The sequence below is a fragment of the Calidris pugnax genome, unplaced genomic scaffold (assembly GCF_001431845.1).
Source record: "Calidris pugnax isolate Ruff unplaced genomic scaffold, ASM143184v1 scaffold42, whole genome shotgun sequence".
Classification (NCBI taxonomy): domain Eukaryota; kingdom Metazoa; phylum Chordata; class Aves; order Charadriiformes; family Scolopacidae; genus Calidris; species Calidris pugnax.
Genome location: NW_015090920.1, coordinates 16797289 through 16813267, shown reverse-complemented (window position 1 = coordinate 16813267; position 15979 = coordinate 16797289). Strand labels below are relative to the sequence as shown.

General features: G+C 40.0%; 1 protein-coding gene across 22 annotated transcripts in view; it reads right to left on the bottom strand.

Moving 5' to 3' along the window:
* CAMK2D (calcium/calmodulin-dependent protein kinase II delta) overlaps positions 1-15979 on the bottom strand; it is a 167161-nt gene that overhangs the window by 43037 nt on the left and 108145 nt on the right. For 21 of the 22 annotated variants that reach the window (XM_014949897.1, XM_014949900.1, XM_014949906.1 and 18 more), the window contains exons 5-7: positions 13354-13426; positions 7371-7473; positions 1013-1096 (exon numbers count right to left, since the gene is read on the bottom strand). In XM_014949897.1, coding sequence (XP_014805383.1) covers positions 1013-1096; positions 7371-7473; positions 13354-13426 — 260 coding nt within the window. Of the gene's footprint in view, positions 1-1012; positions 1097-7370; positions 7474-12362; positions 12436-13353; positions 13427-15979 lie in introns of all 22 variants that reach the window. The other variant, XM_014949899.1, reaches the window with a different exon arrangement.

The window sequence follows — 15979 nt, the reverse complement described above, 5'->3', positions numbered from 1 at the left end:
AGAAGATAGCAAATATAGGGTTCACAAGATAACCTCCTGTGCAGAGGGAGGCAATTAATTATTGGGGGCAATAATGAATATCTGAGACATCAGATCAGGAATACTGAAAATGTTGAGCTAGTTGGAGAAATCGTTTTCAATGATCATGGATGTTCTCAGAAAATGCATTTTTTTACCTCTGGTTTTACTGTGGCTTGTATTGGTGTCTGCAAAATTGTGTTTTAACTCAACTCTCATCCAAAGAAAATTTGGGCGACCCAATTTTATCTGGCTAAATATACAGTCAATAGGAAATTAAAAAGTCCATCTATAGCCTTGTAGAGATGATTCACTATGACTAAAGAAAATTGCTTTCACAAATACAGCCAAATAAGCATGGATAGAAGTAAAATAAGGAAACCACCAATTGTTCTCAGCTAGGTAGCTCCCACTTGCCAGTACCTTAAAATACACTGTTTCAAGAACTGGATGATAAAGTAATTACTCTGTACTCCAGTTCACAAAACAGTTAGTTTCACAGTTTAAAACTGTAGTTCTAGTATATCGGTCAGATCAGATTTCAGGCTGCCTGTAAACCAAAATTAAGCCTTAGGTCACAGTATGAATTGTTATGTTTTTGAACTAGCTATTTGTGAAAGTGTGTTGTGTAGACATGGCTAAGAATAATGTGATAACACACCTTCACAGATGATAACAATAATAATAATAATAATAATAATAATATGAAGCTGGTAGAATAATTAATAAGAAGAAGAAGAAGAAGAAGAAGAAGCTGGTAGAATAACAAAAAATTTTTCTAAAATTTTTCTAAAAAAATTTTTAGATTTTTTTAGAAATCACCTTAGAAATCACCTTTAGAAATCACCTTTTTTAGAAATCACCTTTTCTAAAAATTAATATTGAATTTCACCAAATATATATTATCTGATGCAGAATGTAATGTATTCTGGATATCTCTTCTCTCCCTCAAAATACTTTACAGTGAGCTTTGTCTTTCAGAATAATTCCTTACCGCATGCCCACATATCCACAGGTTTTCCATAAGGATCTTTTCGTAACACCTCTGGAGAAAGGTATCCTGGAGTCCCAGCAAAGCCTGTCAAAAGGCGAGGCAACTGGTCTCAAAAGCTGTACGTGCTCCACAAAAATCAAGGAACTCCCATCTCAGCCCACAAGATGTTATTTCTCCCAAGCCATTGACCACTAAATTGCTTCATGTTGAACTTTTTATGGTGAATCACCTAGAACTAACAATAACGGGAAGGCTTATGCAGACTTGGCACATCCTTTTCTGCCACCACATCTGGAATAATCGAGAGGAGAGCACAAAGCTGCTGGTTACCCATCTACACCAGTGCTCCAGATTCACCAGTGGGGTCAAGGATCTGGTGACGCTGAAACAGGGGAAGGTTTCCAGAAAGATTGCAAGACACCCGTTGAAATTTCTTTCCTGAGTTCTGCATTACTGTAAGCTGTAGCGAAACAGCCAGTTGTGAGGGCAACTACACTTCGCTCAGAGTCAAGGTGAGGAAGGTTGGAAGAGTAGGGGGAGCATGGGAAATATTAATTGAGCAATCACGCTTGGAGATACTAATTGAAAGAGAGAAAATGCACATGACGCGTGCCAAAGACTGTTACTGGGGCTTTTTTTTTAATCATTAGCCTAATTTAGGCTATTTTAAAATAGCCCCACACTATAAAAGTGAAGACTGTAAACGTGACTTGCATGGGATTTCTGGGAGTCCCTCAGCTGTCAGCTGTGAGGACAGTTACCACGCACAGAGTACTTCCACACACTTTTGTGGGGAACTCAGTAACAGAAGAGAGGGGCAGCTAACCTATAGTATCCTAACTACGAAGCATTTAAGGACCCCTATTCAGTCTTACAGGAGGGTAAATATCTGAGTGAACAACATGTAAGGCTAGATTTAAGAAAAGCTTATGTATGGAGAGATCACTCATTTAGAAGAAAAAAAAGCAAAAGCACTGTTCAAATTTCTTCACATAGAAGAGGAAACTCAACTCAGCCAATGCCAGGTGATGGCAAAGTAAGAATTCAGAGGTTCAGGATTAGCTCTCACTAGAGCACAACTGGCTATTCTTAGTAGGAAGACCACCAGCTTAGGGCTCAGCCTTCGTATAGCCTTTGCAGTTCGTATTTTGCACAATCTTTCCACTGCAAAACGCCATTTCCATGAAGTCATTCCACTTCGGGAAACCTCCTTTCAAAAAGCATCTCTGAAGTACCTTAGCCTTTAAAATTTATATGTTCTTCATTCTTTATTCATTACCAGAAGTGCTGCTTTCTCTTAGGAGAAATGTAAAATGTAGGTATAAACGTAGACTTTTCTTAGGACACTGTAAATGATAAAAACTTAATGACCAATAACATTCTGTACCATTTCAGTCAGTACGGCTGTTCTTTCAAGCATCTTCGCCTAAAATACATGCTTGGGAATTCTCGAAAGGTGAGAATTTGGCGACTTTCAGGAAGGACCACATGTCATTTCTGAAATACCACACTGGATTCCACAGAACTCATGAGAGACAGTGATAATGTATAAAGCGTACAGATACAGAAAAAGGAAGCTTTTGCCCTGCAGCTGGCAATCATTTTAGGGTGGGAGCAGGAAATGAAGGAACACATTCTGTATATTCTACTGAGAATATAGCTAAAATATTTTCATGAAAAATAAGCTTGTTTTTTGCAGTCTCCTGATACGAGAGCTATGAATTGTTAAGAAGTACTATCACACAGGAAACACATCTTAAGCTCCTTTGAGAAGCTGAAAAAAATATTTTCTAAGTAGCTTTAAATAGAGTGATGTTTTATATCTCTTCTTGGCTGTAGTGCTCTGTAATAATATTTTTATTCATTTTAAAGGGAAAGTAAAGTTGTCTCAACTTTCAAACTTACCATAGCTCCACAAACATTACTATGAATCACTTGAAAATAAACTTCGAAGCAAAAATAAGTATAGTACTTAGCTAACTTTATCTCTTGATGAAGATACAGAATGGGTCTAAACATAAATAATTGGTATGGTTTTAGTACACGTTCTGAAGTTGTTTAAAGCAGCAAACACAGAAGAGTACACAGTCATGACTTCAGTGAAAAAGAGGAAAACGTACTGTAATAGTTAACTGTTATCTGTCAGGTAATTCTCTAATCGGTCAGAGGGATCCCAATATGAGCCTGTACTTTTCAGAAAACTATTGCTAACAGGAGTAATTACTTTAGCTAAAACAACTCACAAAGCTGGAAACCATTTGTGACTGTGCAGTGTCTAGAAAAGACTGTATCACCTTGTACTCCTATCATGGCATGATGTAAATAAGTATCTAGGGGCCCAAGACAAATGCTTAACTTTGAACTCTGTTGAGTTCAGTGGTGCCCGGGTGCAGGAGATGGCATGTTACTCAGCCTAAACAGCCTACAGACTCAAAACCCTCTTATGCAAAGGTTACATACACACTTCATAAATGGTGAGCACGTTTTTTGAGTCACACCTGGATTGAAGGTTAACACACAACTTAACAGAGAGAGATGCATCTTAAACACACAGCAGAAGAGTTTACTGCTCTAAGATCTGCCCTGTGCTTTCACCACCTCCTGCTGGATTTCCGGCCTCTCAGCACCACTCATGCAAGGATTCAAAAATAAAATGACAGAATAAACCATGTTAAAAAGTATAAATTGTATACTTTTTGCTAACACACCTCCCTTCAACTCAAGAATGAAAATTCAAAGGAACAGTTTGATGAGAAGATAGGGAGAAGGTGGCAGCAAGGGGCACCAGAAAGCAGCTGAGAGTAAGGGCCAGGGTGGCCTTCTCTTTCTGCATGGCTGGATCCAAAAGACTACCTGTACATTTACAATTTAATGCAATGAGCAAACTAATTCAATGAAACTACCCAAATGACTTTAGCGCTGTGTATTTTAGTCCAAGTTGCAGGGCTGGACTTAAGATGAGGTGCAACTAGGGCTAAATCTAGCTACCAGTGAGTTAACTGCTGTCCTTCCACTGACTTCAACCGGGGGCAATGACTCACCTGCCACTTTCCCAGTACATTAAACACCTGCCAGCAGGGTGGGGTGCTTCAACCCAACCCTCCACCGCTTTCTACACACAGGCAAGGAACAGGTTTGTTTTACAAACCCACAAACCAGGAAAGTATTCCGTTGCATCCAACCACACAGAGCTCTAGCCAGTTCCCCTGCTGAGGCGTAGCCATGGGTTCAAGCTGAAAAGGCACCATCACACCAGAGGACTACACCCAAAAAAAAAAAAAAAAGAAAAAAAGAAAAGAAAAACGTACTGATGCAGAGCTATAATTAGAATCAGAGCCCGCCATGAGTCACTAAGTGCTGCAGAATCCAGTGAAAAGCAGAAAAATCATCTGGAATGAAGCAAGAAAAAGTTCAAAATGTCGAGCAGATGAGTTGTTGTTTTGCCTTGTTAAAGCAGCCGTAAGATGAAGGCAGGCACGCAGATCATTATGGGAAGATTTTACAGAGGAAGTTCCAGAAAAGGTACAGAACCCACTAGTCTTATTGAATATCACATATTTTAAAAAAAGAGCCACATTAGACTACTTTCTTTCTGTTACCTTGCTGCCAGCTTACCTCTTCCTTACATATATATTTTGAAGATGTTCTGCTCAATTTCCTTTCTACCAAGTTCAGCATGGCAGTCCTCATATTACAAATCTAAACCAAGCACTTCACAGAAAAAATAAAGCACAAGATTTTACAGGGACCTGCAACCTCCTGTGCATCCATACAGATGTATTATCTAGAGAAAATATCCCTGAAGTCAAGTTCATTCTGCTGATTTTTTTTCTTGACATGCTTCCTGTTTACCTGATGTTTTTATCATTATAACATATCACTTGTGTTTTGTCTTATGCCCATTCCACTCCTTTTGTACTGGTCTACTTGCTAATGTGCAAGAGCAATCTCCTCTATCTTTTGTGGATTATTGAAATCCATTTATATAAAGGCTGGGATTTAAAACAACAGGCTAGCTTATAAAGCTACCAACATATGTCCAATGGTACTGCCTGCGCATCCACACGTAGTTATATCCTAGATTTCAAACACTCAAATCTCTCAACCCACTGCCTGCACGAAATCCTTTGTGCTTTTATCCTAAGCTTTGACAGCAAGCTCACAATCACTTTGTTCAATTTTAAACTGCACTTTCTAGCTGCTGTAAGCGAGAATAGGTAGCTGCTATAAATATTTTATTCTGTATTTTTTCCTCCTGGCATTTACAATAAATTTTGTCCTGCGTGTCACATCTGTTCCAAGAGGGGGGTATGCAAGATAGATGCATCACGTTTGAACATGTCCTATTATTTAAAATGACCAGTATTAAATCTTTTTCACCATTTTCCTTTGGGCATCTGTTAACTGTATCAATCAATCTGCAATTAGAATTTTTTTTTAAATTAAGAATAAAAAGGAATACTTCAGTGTAACTGGAGAGAAGTGCACAATATTTAACTCACCACCCCCCATTCTCTTCTCATAACCTTAAGTGAAGCATTGTACAGGAAGCTAAGATACATTCCAGGTATCAGTCCTGGTTTGCACCATCAATTGCCACCACCAAGAGGTCGCTTTCCAACATTTCATGAGGTCTGAAGCACAGAATGTGCTTTCTTCTTGTGGTCATATCCACACACAGAGTTTGCTTTCACACTCCCATACATCTTTGTCACCTTCACCATCAAGCAAGCATAGTCTTGATCCCTTCCAGATGAAGATAGTGTTTTCAAAATCACTAAAGTGGCTGAGAAACTCCAGTCCAACCTTCAGAACATGTCTGTAAGGTGTGGATAGACAACCCTTTCCACACTATTGTGCAAGGACACTCTCTACAGTGTCCTTACAACTACTTGAAAGGACACTGTAGAGAGGTTGGTGCTGGTCTCTTCTCACAGGTAATTGACAATAGAACGAGAGGGAACGGAACATTAGGAAGGAATTTTTCACTGAAAGAGTGGTTGGGCATTGGAACAGGCTGCCCAGGGAGGTGGTTGAGTCACCGTCCCTGGATGTGTTTAAGGGACGTTTAGATGCGGTACTGAGGGATATGGTGTAGGGGAGGACTTTGTAGAGTAGGGTAGATGGTTGGACTCGATGATCCCAAGGGTCTCTTCCAACCTCAGCGATTCTACGATTCTATGATTCTAAGGTTCCAGACGCTTTTAACCACCCTTTACTTTCTGGGGTTTATGGCCTCCATGATCGACTATGTCAGCTGCTTAATATATTAACAGTTGTACATTTTTAATAAGCCAGCTGATTTTGACCTCACTGGGACAAAGAACTGTTTTATCAACAGATTTACTTGCAGGTTGAAGGGGCAGTCAGCCCTAGGACGGCAATACAAATAGCTGGGATAGATAACTTGTACTGTCACAAGAAGATCTGGATGTGGATGACTGTCTACAGCCTCAGGCACTCAAACCCCATTTTTTTTTCATTCAAGTCACATTCCAAAGTGCTTCATAATTAAATTTTCAGGTATTTCCAGTTGACGGACAACTGTTCAGGCAAAAGGTTTTGATGACTGGACAGACAGACTCAGCAGTATTATCCTATAGTCTTACTCCTCAGCCACCCGAGCACCTGACTAGAAACCACTCATCTCCCTCCAGGCTCTATACCCGTATTTCCATCCGCTAGATACACAGGGGACAGTGGGAAGGACGGGGCTTGTGTGCAGCCGCGTCAAACTTACAGGCTGAGAAAGTTAGGGGAAGCCAGGAATCAGGAAACTGAAGTTTCAGGGTCAAGAAATGTCAACGGCACTGCAAAAGGGACATTTGTAAAGCTATATTTACTAGAAGCATGAATTTAAAAATCCTCTCCCTCCATCACACCCTGTACGAGTGCTGCTGTGCTGGCAAAATCCCCAGTATGAGCACAGCTGTGCCAATAGAAGACATTTTTGCCAATTTATGTTATGTCATTTGGTAAAGTGATTTACCTTCGCAAGTGAAGAGGCAGCTATGAGGCAGAGCCACTTCTTGTCTAAGGGAGCTCTGAGATTTGGAAGTGTAGCCACAGGTCACTTTTGAAGTCTTGGGAGACTTTTTTTTTGGTGTGTTTAAACAAATAAGGTCTGCTGCCAAGCTCTGTTTAATTTGGTGAGAATTACAGATAACATTCTTCCTGGAGAAAAAGGTCTAAAGTGTAGTCAGCTGTGGAGACTGAACTATGAACAAAATACCCCTTAAAGCTACATATCCAATAGTCACACAGCTGCATGTTTTACCCTAGGGTGAGCTGGGCGGTTTGGGAGGCTTAACGGCTATGTTGAATAAATGGTGAGAAAAAACCCCAAATATTTACTTACCAAACCAAGCCTGTTGTTCTCCTTGGACTTCTATAGCCAATCCAAAGTCCGCCAGTTTTACTGCTGCTCCCTTGGATTTGCTAGCTAAAAGTAAGTTCTCAGGCTTTATTCAGAGAGAGAAAAAAATCGAGATGAAAAGATAAGTAAATATGTTTTAGACAGGTTGACACTTTTTTTAGTTACGGTAGTCTGGAAAAGAACAAATACTTCGAAGAGTGAAAAAGAGAAAAAAACCCATGCGTTTTCTCCATGAAATTGCAAAAAATGCATTTTTCATTCCTACTTGGAAAGAAGCACCAGGCCTGTAAACAGCCTTCATGATCTCCTGACAGCAAGACTAAGGACAGCGTGCAGATCTACGAGACCATGGGGAACTGCGACACCTTTTTGTGTGATAGGACAATTCAGATATTCCTAAGAGCTCACTACCGGAAAAACGCTGCAAAAAAACCCCCAAAGACACATATTCTTTGATTTCTAGTCTAACCTGTGCAGTTTGCAGGATTAGGCAGCTGTAACTGTCAAACATGAATATGTTTTGCATGACAGCTTAACAATAACAGACATATTATTATATTTGTATTTAGAGGGCAGGTGTATTTACATTGCAAATCTTTCAGCATGCCCACGTTTGTGCCTGCAGAGAACCTATTACAAATAACAATGTAAGTTTGCAAAAGTTCCCACTTTGCCTTTTTTTTTTAGGGTATATTGGTCACATCTGAAATCAAATGCTACAGTACACTCACACAATTCCAAGTACAGGATTTGAACTAATAATGGTGCTCATTCTACTGCTCATAACGTATCCTCTGAACTGCATTTAGCAAACATTGAATGCAAATTGTCCAATGGTAACTTTATTCTATGAACCTTAACTTTTTTTTTTTTTAAATACAACTTACAAAATACTGTAGAATTCAACAAATTATTTCAGAGAACTGTGACCTCTATAGTATTTTCTTGCCATTTCTTTCTTTTCTACCTCCATTATTTTTAAAAAAAAGGTTTTGTTCTACATTTACATGATAACAAAACCTCATTTCCGAAGGTATTTCTGTGACTCTTCCAGAAGCAATTTTTGGAGTGATCTATGACAAGGGAATTTGCTATTTCCAGTCTGGCATTGTGGACCCAAACCTGCAAACTCTTAAATGCGTATCTCTTTTAAACCCAGCAGCAATCATATAGGTTTCCAAGGGACTATTTATGTGATTACAGTTAATCCCATGCAGGTGCTGAGCTTGGAAACAATTAAGATCGTAAGCTTCTTTCAGCAAAGGCTATCTTTAATACATCTGTCAAGTATCTAGCAAAATATGCTTGAGCCTAATTAAGACCTCAACCACTGTGATATTTCTGTTAATTAACAACACAACTGGCCCTGACAAACTCTTTAGTCTAAAGGTGTTTTTTCTCCCCTCTCACCAAACTGTAAAGGACCATTTTTTCAGCAGTTTACAAACCCCATTCTCTCACTCACCCCTTTTTGCTACATCTTAGAAAAGACAGCATTAAAAACCTTTAATCCGTTGTTACTTGATGAATCTTCTATTTCCACGTTTTTAAATACTGATACTGTAGAAGATTGATTGTAGAAGAAAACATAATCTTTGTATTAACTTAAAGTATCAGTAACCACTTCGTATCAAACACTAACTGAATAACTGAAGACTCTTCTCCAGGTTCACCAACACTGATTTAAGCAATGTCAGAACGCTTGTCATTTAATTACACTAATTTCAACATACAGTCACATAGTTCTTGAAGGTTTCCTGTCAGAGTGAGAGAAGTTTACAGTAATTACTTCCAGGAATGCAGTTCTTATATAAACCTCTTAAAGCAATGGATGATCCCATTTGGTTGTGACCTTCAGCAAGCCAGAAGCAGTGAAATGCCTCACCTCTTGGTGGAAACACAAGCTACCAAGTGCATACCATTTCGCAACACGTGATTCCATTCAAAATAGTAGGTTTGTGGTTTCTGCTGCTGGGTTTTTTGGATGGTTTTTTTCCCCTTGTGGTTTCTGCTGCTGGGTTTTTTGGATGTTTTTTTTCCCCCTTTAGGTTGGTTTTTTTTTTTTTTTTTAAATTCCATTACTCGTCTTTACCCTGCCAATCAAAGTGTTCTGCAGAAATATCGTTGTATAGGTGAATATGTTTCAACAGAAGCTGATGTAGATTTCCTGATTTACTTCTATGCTAAAGACACCAGCAGCCTTTTGGGCAATGTTGCGTGGGACTATGTGCTTAAACAACATCCAGCTGTCATTTCAGGCTGACGAGAGGCATACTAGATAATTACCATGCATTAACTTAGAATGACTGCAATTACTTGGAAAACATTAACTGCCCAGGCGGGCCACTCAGGACTTGTACCTTGGATTCAATAGTGTCACCTTGCGTCACCAGTAGCCCGGCTGCAGTCAAGCATGTAGAATGGCAGTGTTAACTACTAAAATTACTTACTAACAAATTAACATGATTTATGCCTTATTTTTCCAAAGGTCTTGAGTTCTTAGAGCTCAAGTATTTATGCCTCTGTGCATTTTTCCTTGAACATAACTACAGCATCTGCTTTTTGGGGAGAATGCAAGAGGATCATATTCATACGAGTTTCACAAAACTAGCAATGCTGCTGACTGCCAAGAAGTGGAATTCCTACAGGGAAGTGCACTTTTACCATCTGTTAAAGCCACACTGCCACTAACAGGTTCATTTTTTCTGGATCTAAGACCTGCCACCACTCTGACTTACACCGAGGACTACAAACAGAGCAGCAACAAGCACTTTTGCAGGTCAAAAGAGGCTGCAAAAGCTCTTCTCTGCATGCTACTAAATTATGTCAACAGGAAAGTTAAATGAAATGAGATTGTCCAAAATCTCCTCCTCTTGTTGCCCTCCCCAACCCCAAACATGCCACCAAATTATGGTCTGAGTTATTGGAAAGAAAAATCCATCAGGTTTTGCAGTTGAAGGATCCATGCCAGGCCACAACCATCTTCTACGCATCTTGCAGTTCTGGTCTTGGGCATCTGCAGCTTCTTTTCGGTTCTGAAAGTTCTGCTGGGATTTCACCACTGTCTTGCATTTCACTCTTGGGTTTTTTTTTTCCTTTGCCACAAAGTAGTAACGGAAGAAGGATGATTTTCTGCTCCCTGAAGTTTTCACTTTCAGAAATGAAGCTGGGTACTACAGCTTGGCAGACATGTTTTTTTCTCACACTGTTTTCCAATTCATCCTGGATTTGCCAGGGTAAGAAATCCACACATGGTTTGGAGCAGGGAACAGCTGGATTGAATGCACTTCCAAAGAAAAAGTTATTTTGCGTGAATGTATGGAAAGTCCTAGAAAGCATTCCTTATTCTATCAGCTTGCATGGCTACAATCCTTCTTTTCAATTCTTTTTCATGCTAGAAGCACAGAATGGCATGTACAGTGAGGACAGGAATCGCTGGAGCAGCTGGACAAATCTGACATCGTTTCATTTAAACTTGTTCCTCGTCATGCGGCTGCCACACAAGATTTATGGGTTCGATAGAGACTTGTCAGTCTCCTTTTGTGTAACCGTGACATGGGAAAATCCAGAAGCACAAAATGGGTACAGAATTTTGGGTATGTGTCTTTGAAATTCATCATGCTCTCTGAGCTTTCAGAACATAACCCTTTATGTTCCCTATAGGTCAATAACAGAGACTTTATAAATTCAGACAATAACACTTGTTTGTTTCAGAGTGAAGGACAGCAAGAAATATGACGGCATTCTGATTCCAACGTTATTACTAATGATAACCACAAGAGAACTCCTGTCCTGGGAGGAAATTCCCGCTCCCCATAACTCATGCAGAAAGGCAAATAAGAGACAAAGAAGCTGTGCCAGAAGGAATTAGCGTGTCTCACTGCCTTAGCCCACGTGCCATTTTTTCTCTGCCTTTGTAACGGACCTGGGATTTCAGACAGTGCACTTCCATTTCTAAATAAACAATCGTCTTTTACTTGAGGATCTTGAAGCCCAAGTGCCCAGATTAAGTCCTCTCACTTACTCACAAGGTTAGTTTACTACTAACTGTGAGACAGAGATCTCTCTGAGCTTTGCAGTAAAAGAAAATTTTTCTTTGTTGCTTTCAATGCAGAGAGGGTTTCTGCAGCAGACGTCCCTAGCCATTTGGATATATGGATACGGTTAAGAAAGAGGTAACACTCTTCTCAAGACAAGAGATTGCTTTCTGAAGTGTCTATCCCAATGCCACCGTTTGTCCAGAAGGAACTTGACTCCTCAGGTGACCATAGTGAGAACACTGTAGAAATTCCCCCTTCTAAAGATGTTCTGTAGCCCAGCCATCATCTGGAGGAGAGAGAGGTCTTAACTCACAGCAGCTGGCCTTCTGTCACTCAAATATGTGACACATGAACACTAGTGTGCTTCCCAGAAGCACTCCAAGTTACACTGGTGAGAGATGGATAGTTCCCCCTCACCCTGCCCCAAAAGCTCTGGATGACAGAGAGGAAGAGTGTGTATTCAATGAACACACCGAATGCTTGAAAAGCAACTCCTGTTCTCCCTGGAGCTGACAATGGTTAGGCTTGATGATCTTAAAGGTCTCTTCCAATTGGAACGATTCTATGAAGTCGATGATCTCAAAAGTCCCTTCCAACCTAGATGATTTTATGATTCTATGACAAGAGGTGCCAGCAGACTCTGGTGGCTGGACAACAAGGTATCGGGCAAGCCTGTAGCAGCTTTTCTCCAGTGAATGCTAGCGGTTTGTTCTTGTGCATAGGTGAAACAAGGTTAAAAAAAAAATAAAAAAGGGGGGAAAAAAAGGGGAGAAAAAAGAAAAAAAGGGAAAAAAAGAGGAAAAAGCAGGGCCAAAAAAAAAGGGCAAAAGCAAAAGCATTGACATTCCCACTGGTGAAGGCTCTGTTTGAAGGCTAGGGTTTGCTGCTCTCCGCTGTGGCTGGGGAGGGCTCGGCGGGGCAGCAGCAGACTCACCTTGAGGTCGCGATGGACTACGCCCATCTGATGGCAGTGGAGCACAGCCTCCAGGATCTGCTGAATGCAATGACTGCATGCAAAGACCAGGGGCGCGGGTTAGTGCCCAGCGAGCGCTGCCCGCCCGCACGCCCGCAGCCCGGCGCGGGGACGGCGGTGGGGACGGGGGCGGTGGCGGGGACCGGGGCCGGGTGGGCACTGCGCGTCCCGCACCACGCTCCCGCCCCGCGCCGCTCAGAGCACGACGGCCTCAGGCTGAGGGACCCCCCCTCGGAAACCTGCTTTTTTGGGGGGGGGTTAATTTGGTATTATTATTTTTTTTAATTTTTTCTTGTTGTTGGAAAAGCATACGAATTTTGCCAATCAGTGGGGTCGTATGAAATATTTGGCACCCTCTGTACTTTTTGTACATCCTTTACACAGAGGCCTCAGCGTCCACTGAGGTAGCAAAGCAAACCGCCCCGCTCCGAGCGAGGCGTTTTAGGTAAAGGATTAACTTCTCGCCGTCCAATTTATCCGGCAATGAGCACCACTTGCCTGAGGGTTCGTCATGCTCTAACGCAGCAGCGTGCGACCGGTTTGTTCTGCGACTGCAGCCCAGGGTCTCAGAACAGAAGTGGCCTTTAAATCTGCAAGCTGACATACATCACAGCCAAAGTTCACCTCCATGTGCGTACACAGCGATACATGGACAGCCGTTAAAGAGAACACCAGACACGTTCGACAGCATGGGATAAATCCAGCGCCTTGGAAGGAGACAAGTTTTTTTTTGGCAACCATTCCCCCTTTTGCCATGATGTATATTAGGCCTGTAGACTTGCAAACTGGAAAGAGGCGTCATGCATTATTTCGTTCGTCTCAAAAGTTGTTTTTGAGGGTGAGTGGGATAAGGCAAGGGAACAGCGCAGACAACCCACCCTCTGCCCCTACCCAGCAGGAAAAAAAAGTCCCCAAAACTCTTATATCCAATTGATGGGCACCAGATACTGACCTTCAGGTCTCTGTGAACTATGCCATTTAGATGACAATGATTAACACTTTCTAGAATCTGCTGTATACAATGACTGCAAAGATACAAGGGCAGAATGGAAGGGAGAACATTTTAAAGGTACATAATCACATTAAATATGAAATAAAATAAAACTTAAAAAAATAATATAAAGAACAAAAACAATCTTACACCTCCTGACAAGTCTTGACTGCACATTGAACTGGAACAAAACAATGCTAAATATAGAGGTATTTCCAGCTCTAACACATCCAAAAACCAAAGCAAAACAATAAACCAAAACCAAACCAAAAAAGACATTTAACATGGAACATGTGACACCTATGAGACAGAATCATTAGATTGCATTTTCATTCAGCAGTATGGAAGCTTCTTCCAGTTTCCAAAAACTGCTATAGGAAAAGTGGAGGCAATAATACAATTAGTGATATGTTTGGTTGTTTTTTTTTTTAATTTTTACAGTGAAGTTAACATTATAACAAGTGCTGAAACAAGAAAATGCTCCGAAATGAAATGATATACAGAGAACAAATGAAACAAAAAAAGTCAAAAGCGAAGGAAAAGCAAAACATTTCTCACTTTGAATCTAATAGTTTCTTAAAAACTATTAACAGAATAAAGCCAACTCATTGAAAAAGGCGGCATGCATTTTTGTTTAAAATACCATTAAGGAGTAGTTTAATTAGCAGTAACTCATGAAATGAAAATCCACATTAAAAATGTAGAAAATGTTTTATTTCGGTGCTTTAAATAATTCAGTTAGCACCTATTTTTCCATGCCCGGGTTTGCAAGTTTTGGCCAGCCTACGATGCCAAAAAGCACAACTAAAATATTCATCTTTCAGAGCACTGGAACTTTTTTGCATGTTTTTGAGCATCAGAAGAGCTTGTAACTTTTTTCAAAAAAAAATATCCTTGTGGGCCCAAGTCAGTGACTGTACAAAATACACAGTGGTCAAGGGCGAAGGATTTGATACTGCTCATCCAGAACGTTTTGACCATGGAATTCAGAAGGAATGGTCATAAATCAGGAACTGGAGCCCAAGCCTGAAAACCCTTTCTTATGCGAGTAGTTCACAACTCAGGGAACTGGACTGCTTGTACGAGTAACGACTACTTGCGTCAGTAAGGGCTTGCAGGAGCAGGCCAGTATTACAGTCCCAGGATATGCAGCTATAAAGTCTGTTAACTATTTCTAGAGGGATACACACACACAGGCACCATATATATAGATATAGATATATATATATATACACACGCGTATGAATATATATATAAATATATAAAAATACAGAGATGCATGATAACTAGACATTTCACTTATTAGGTCAAGTTTTTACTGAACATATAAAATGCATATATATATCTCCTCTCTCTATATATATGCATAGCCCCTTCCAATATGTCATAATTCTAGAACAGAAAAAAATCATTGCAATTTTTCCTTTTAAATCACAAGTATCTTAAAAACACACAATGACACCATATGCTGGCCTTTGGCATCAATAGTAGAAATTTTGCTTAAATCACAGCAGGCAAAAAAATCATTTAAGATGTTTTAAACACAGCTTCTCTCCTTCCACCTCACCTAAATTACTAATTTTGTTTTCTTTTCTACAGTGTGTTTTGGTATGTGTTGTTCCTCATTGAAATGCTTAAAATAATGATGTTTCTACCATCCTACAGAAATTAGTAAGAGCAATAAATAGTGGAAGCTTCCTAATATTCAGAGTAACGTGTTGTTTGTTCTTTATTATTGTACCACAGTTGTTAGGGACACTTAATGTTTTCGGTCATGTGCCCATTAATTCCAAATCTAAAGGAGTAAGTGAAAATTACATGTACTAAATATGTATCAATGGTGGTGTGTGCTTATGAACATACAAAAATATGAGGCTTCTTTAAATTTACTGTGAAGAGTGCAGTGGTAAAACATATTTTCTTTAAAGCAATTGACCACAATGGTTAAGATTCATAATTGTATTAAAATATTTAAGATTTATTATTATATGAGGGCAAACAGATTCTGAGATGGAAAAACGGTCCTGATACTTTATGTCAGCATGCAAATTATGATAATCGTCAACTTATTCTTCAAGTTTTTCAACAAGCACTTGCAGAAAATTGCTAGAGATTTCAAATTTGAGCTCAGACTATGAGATGCACAGTATAATTGCTTATTGATGAAACACAACAAAAATGTTTAAATATGAAAAGGAAATTAGTACTTCTGGACCAAGAACAAAAATGGTATTTCATATAAAACTCTTTCAGGACCATCACATATTTCAAACTTTGATCAGCAAATGTAAGAAACCCTAGATGAGACAGCTGAAATGTTATGTCCAGTTTGCAGAGGAGAAAACCGGGTAAGATTTTAACATACTGAGATGCAGTTGCAGCTTTTTCAGACCAGCAGACATTAAGACTTTATCACGTTCTCCACCACACAGTCGTGAGCTCAAAATGCCAAACTGTGCCCTTCCAAGTCTGGGAGAACTCTAGCAGAAATCCTAGAGTCTCCCAGGCTGTGGGAGACTGGGAGTCTCACTGGGCTAGTGAAACTGATGCCAAACACCACGAGATATTTAAGTAACTATGCTACAAT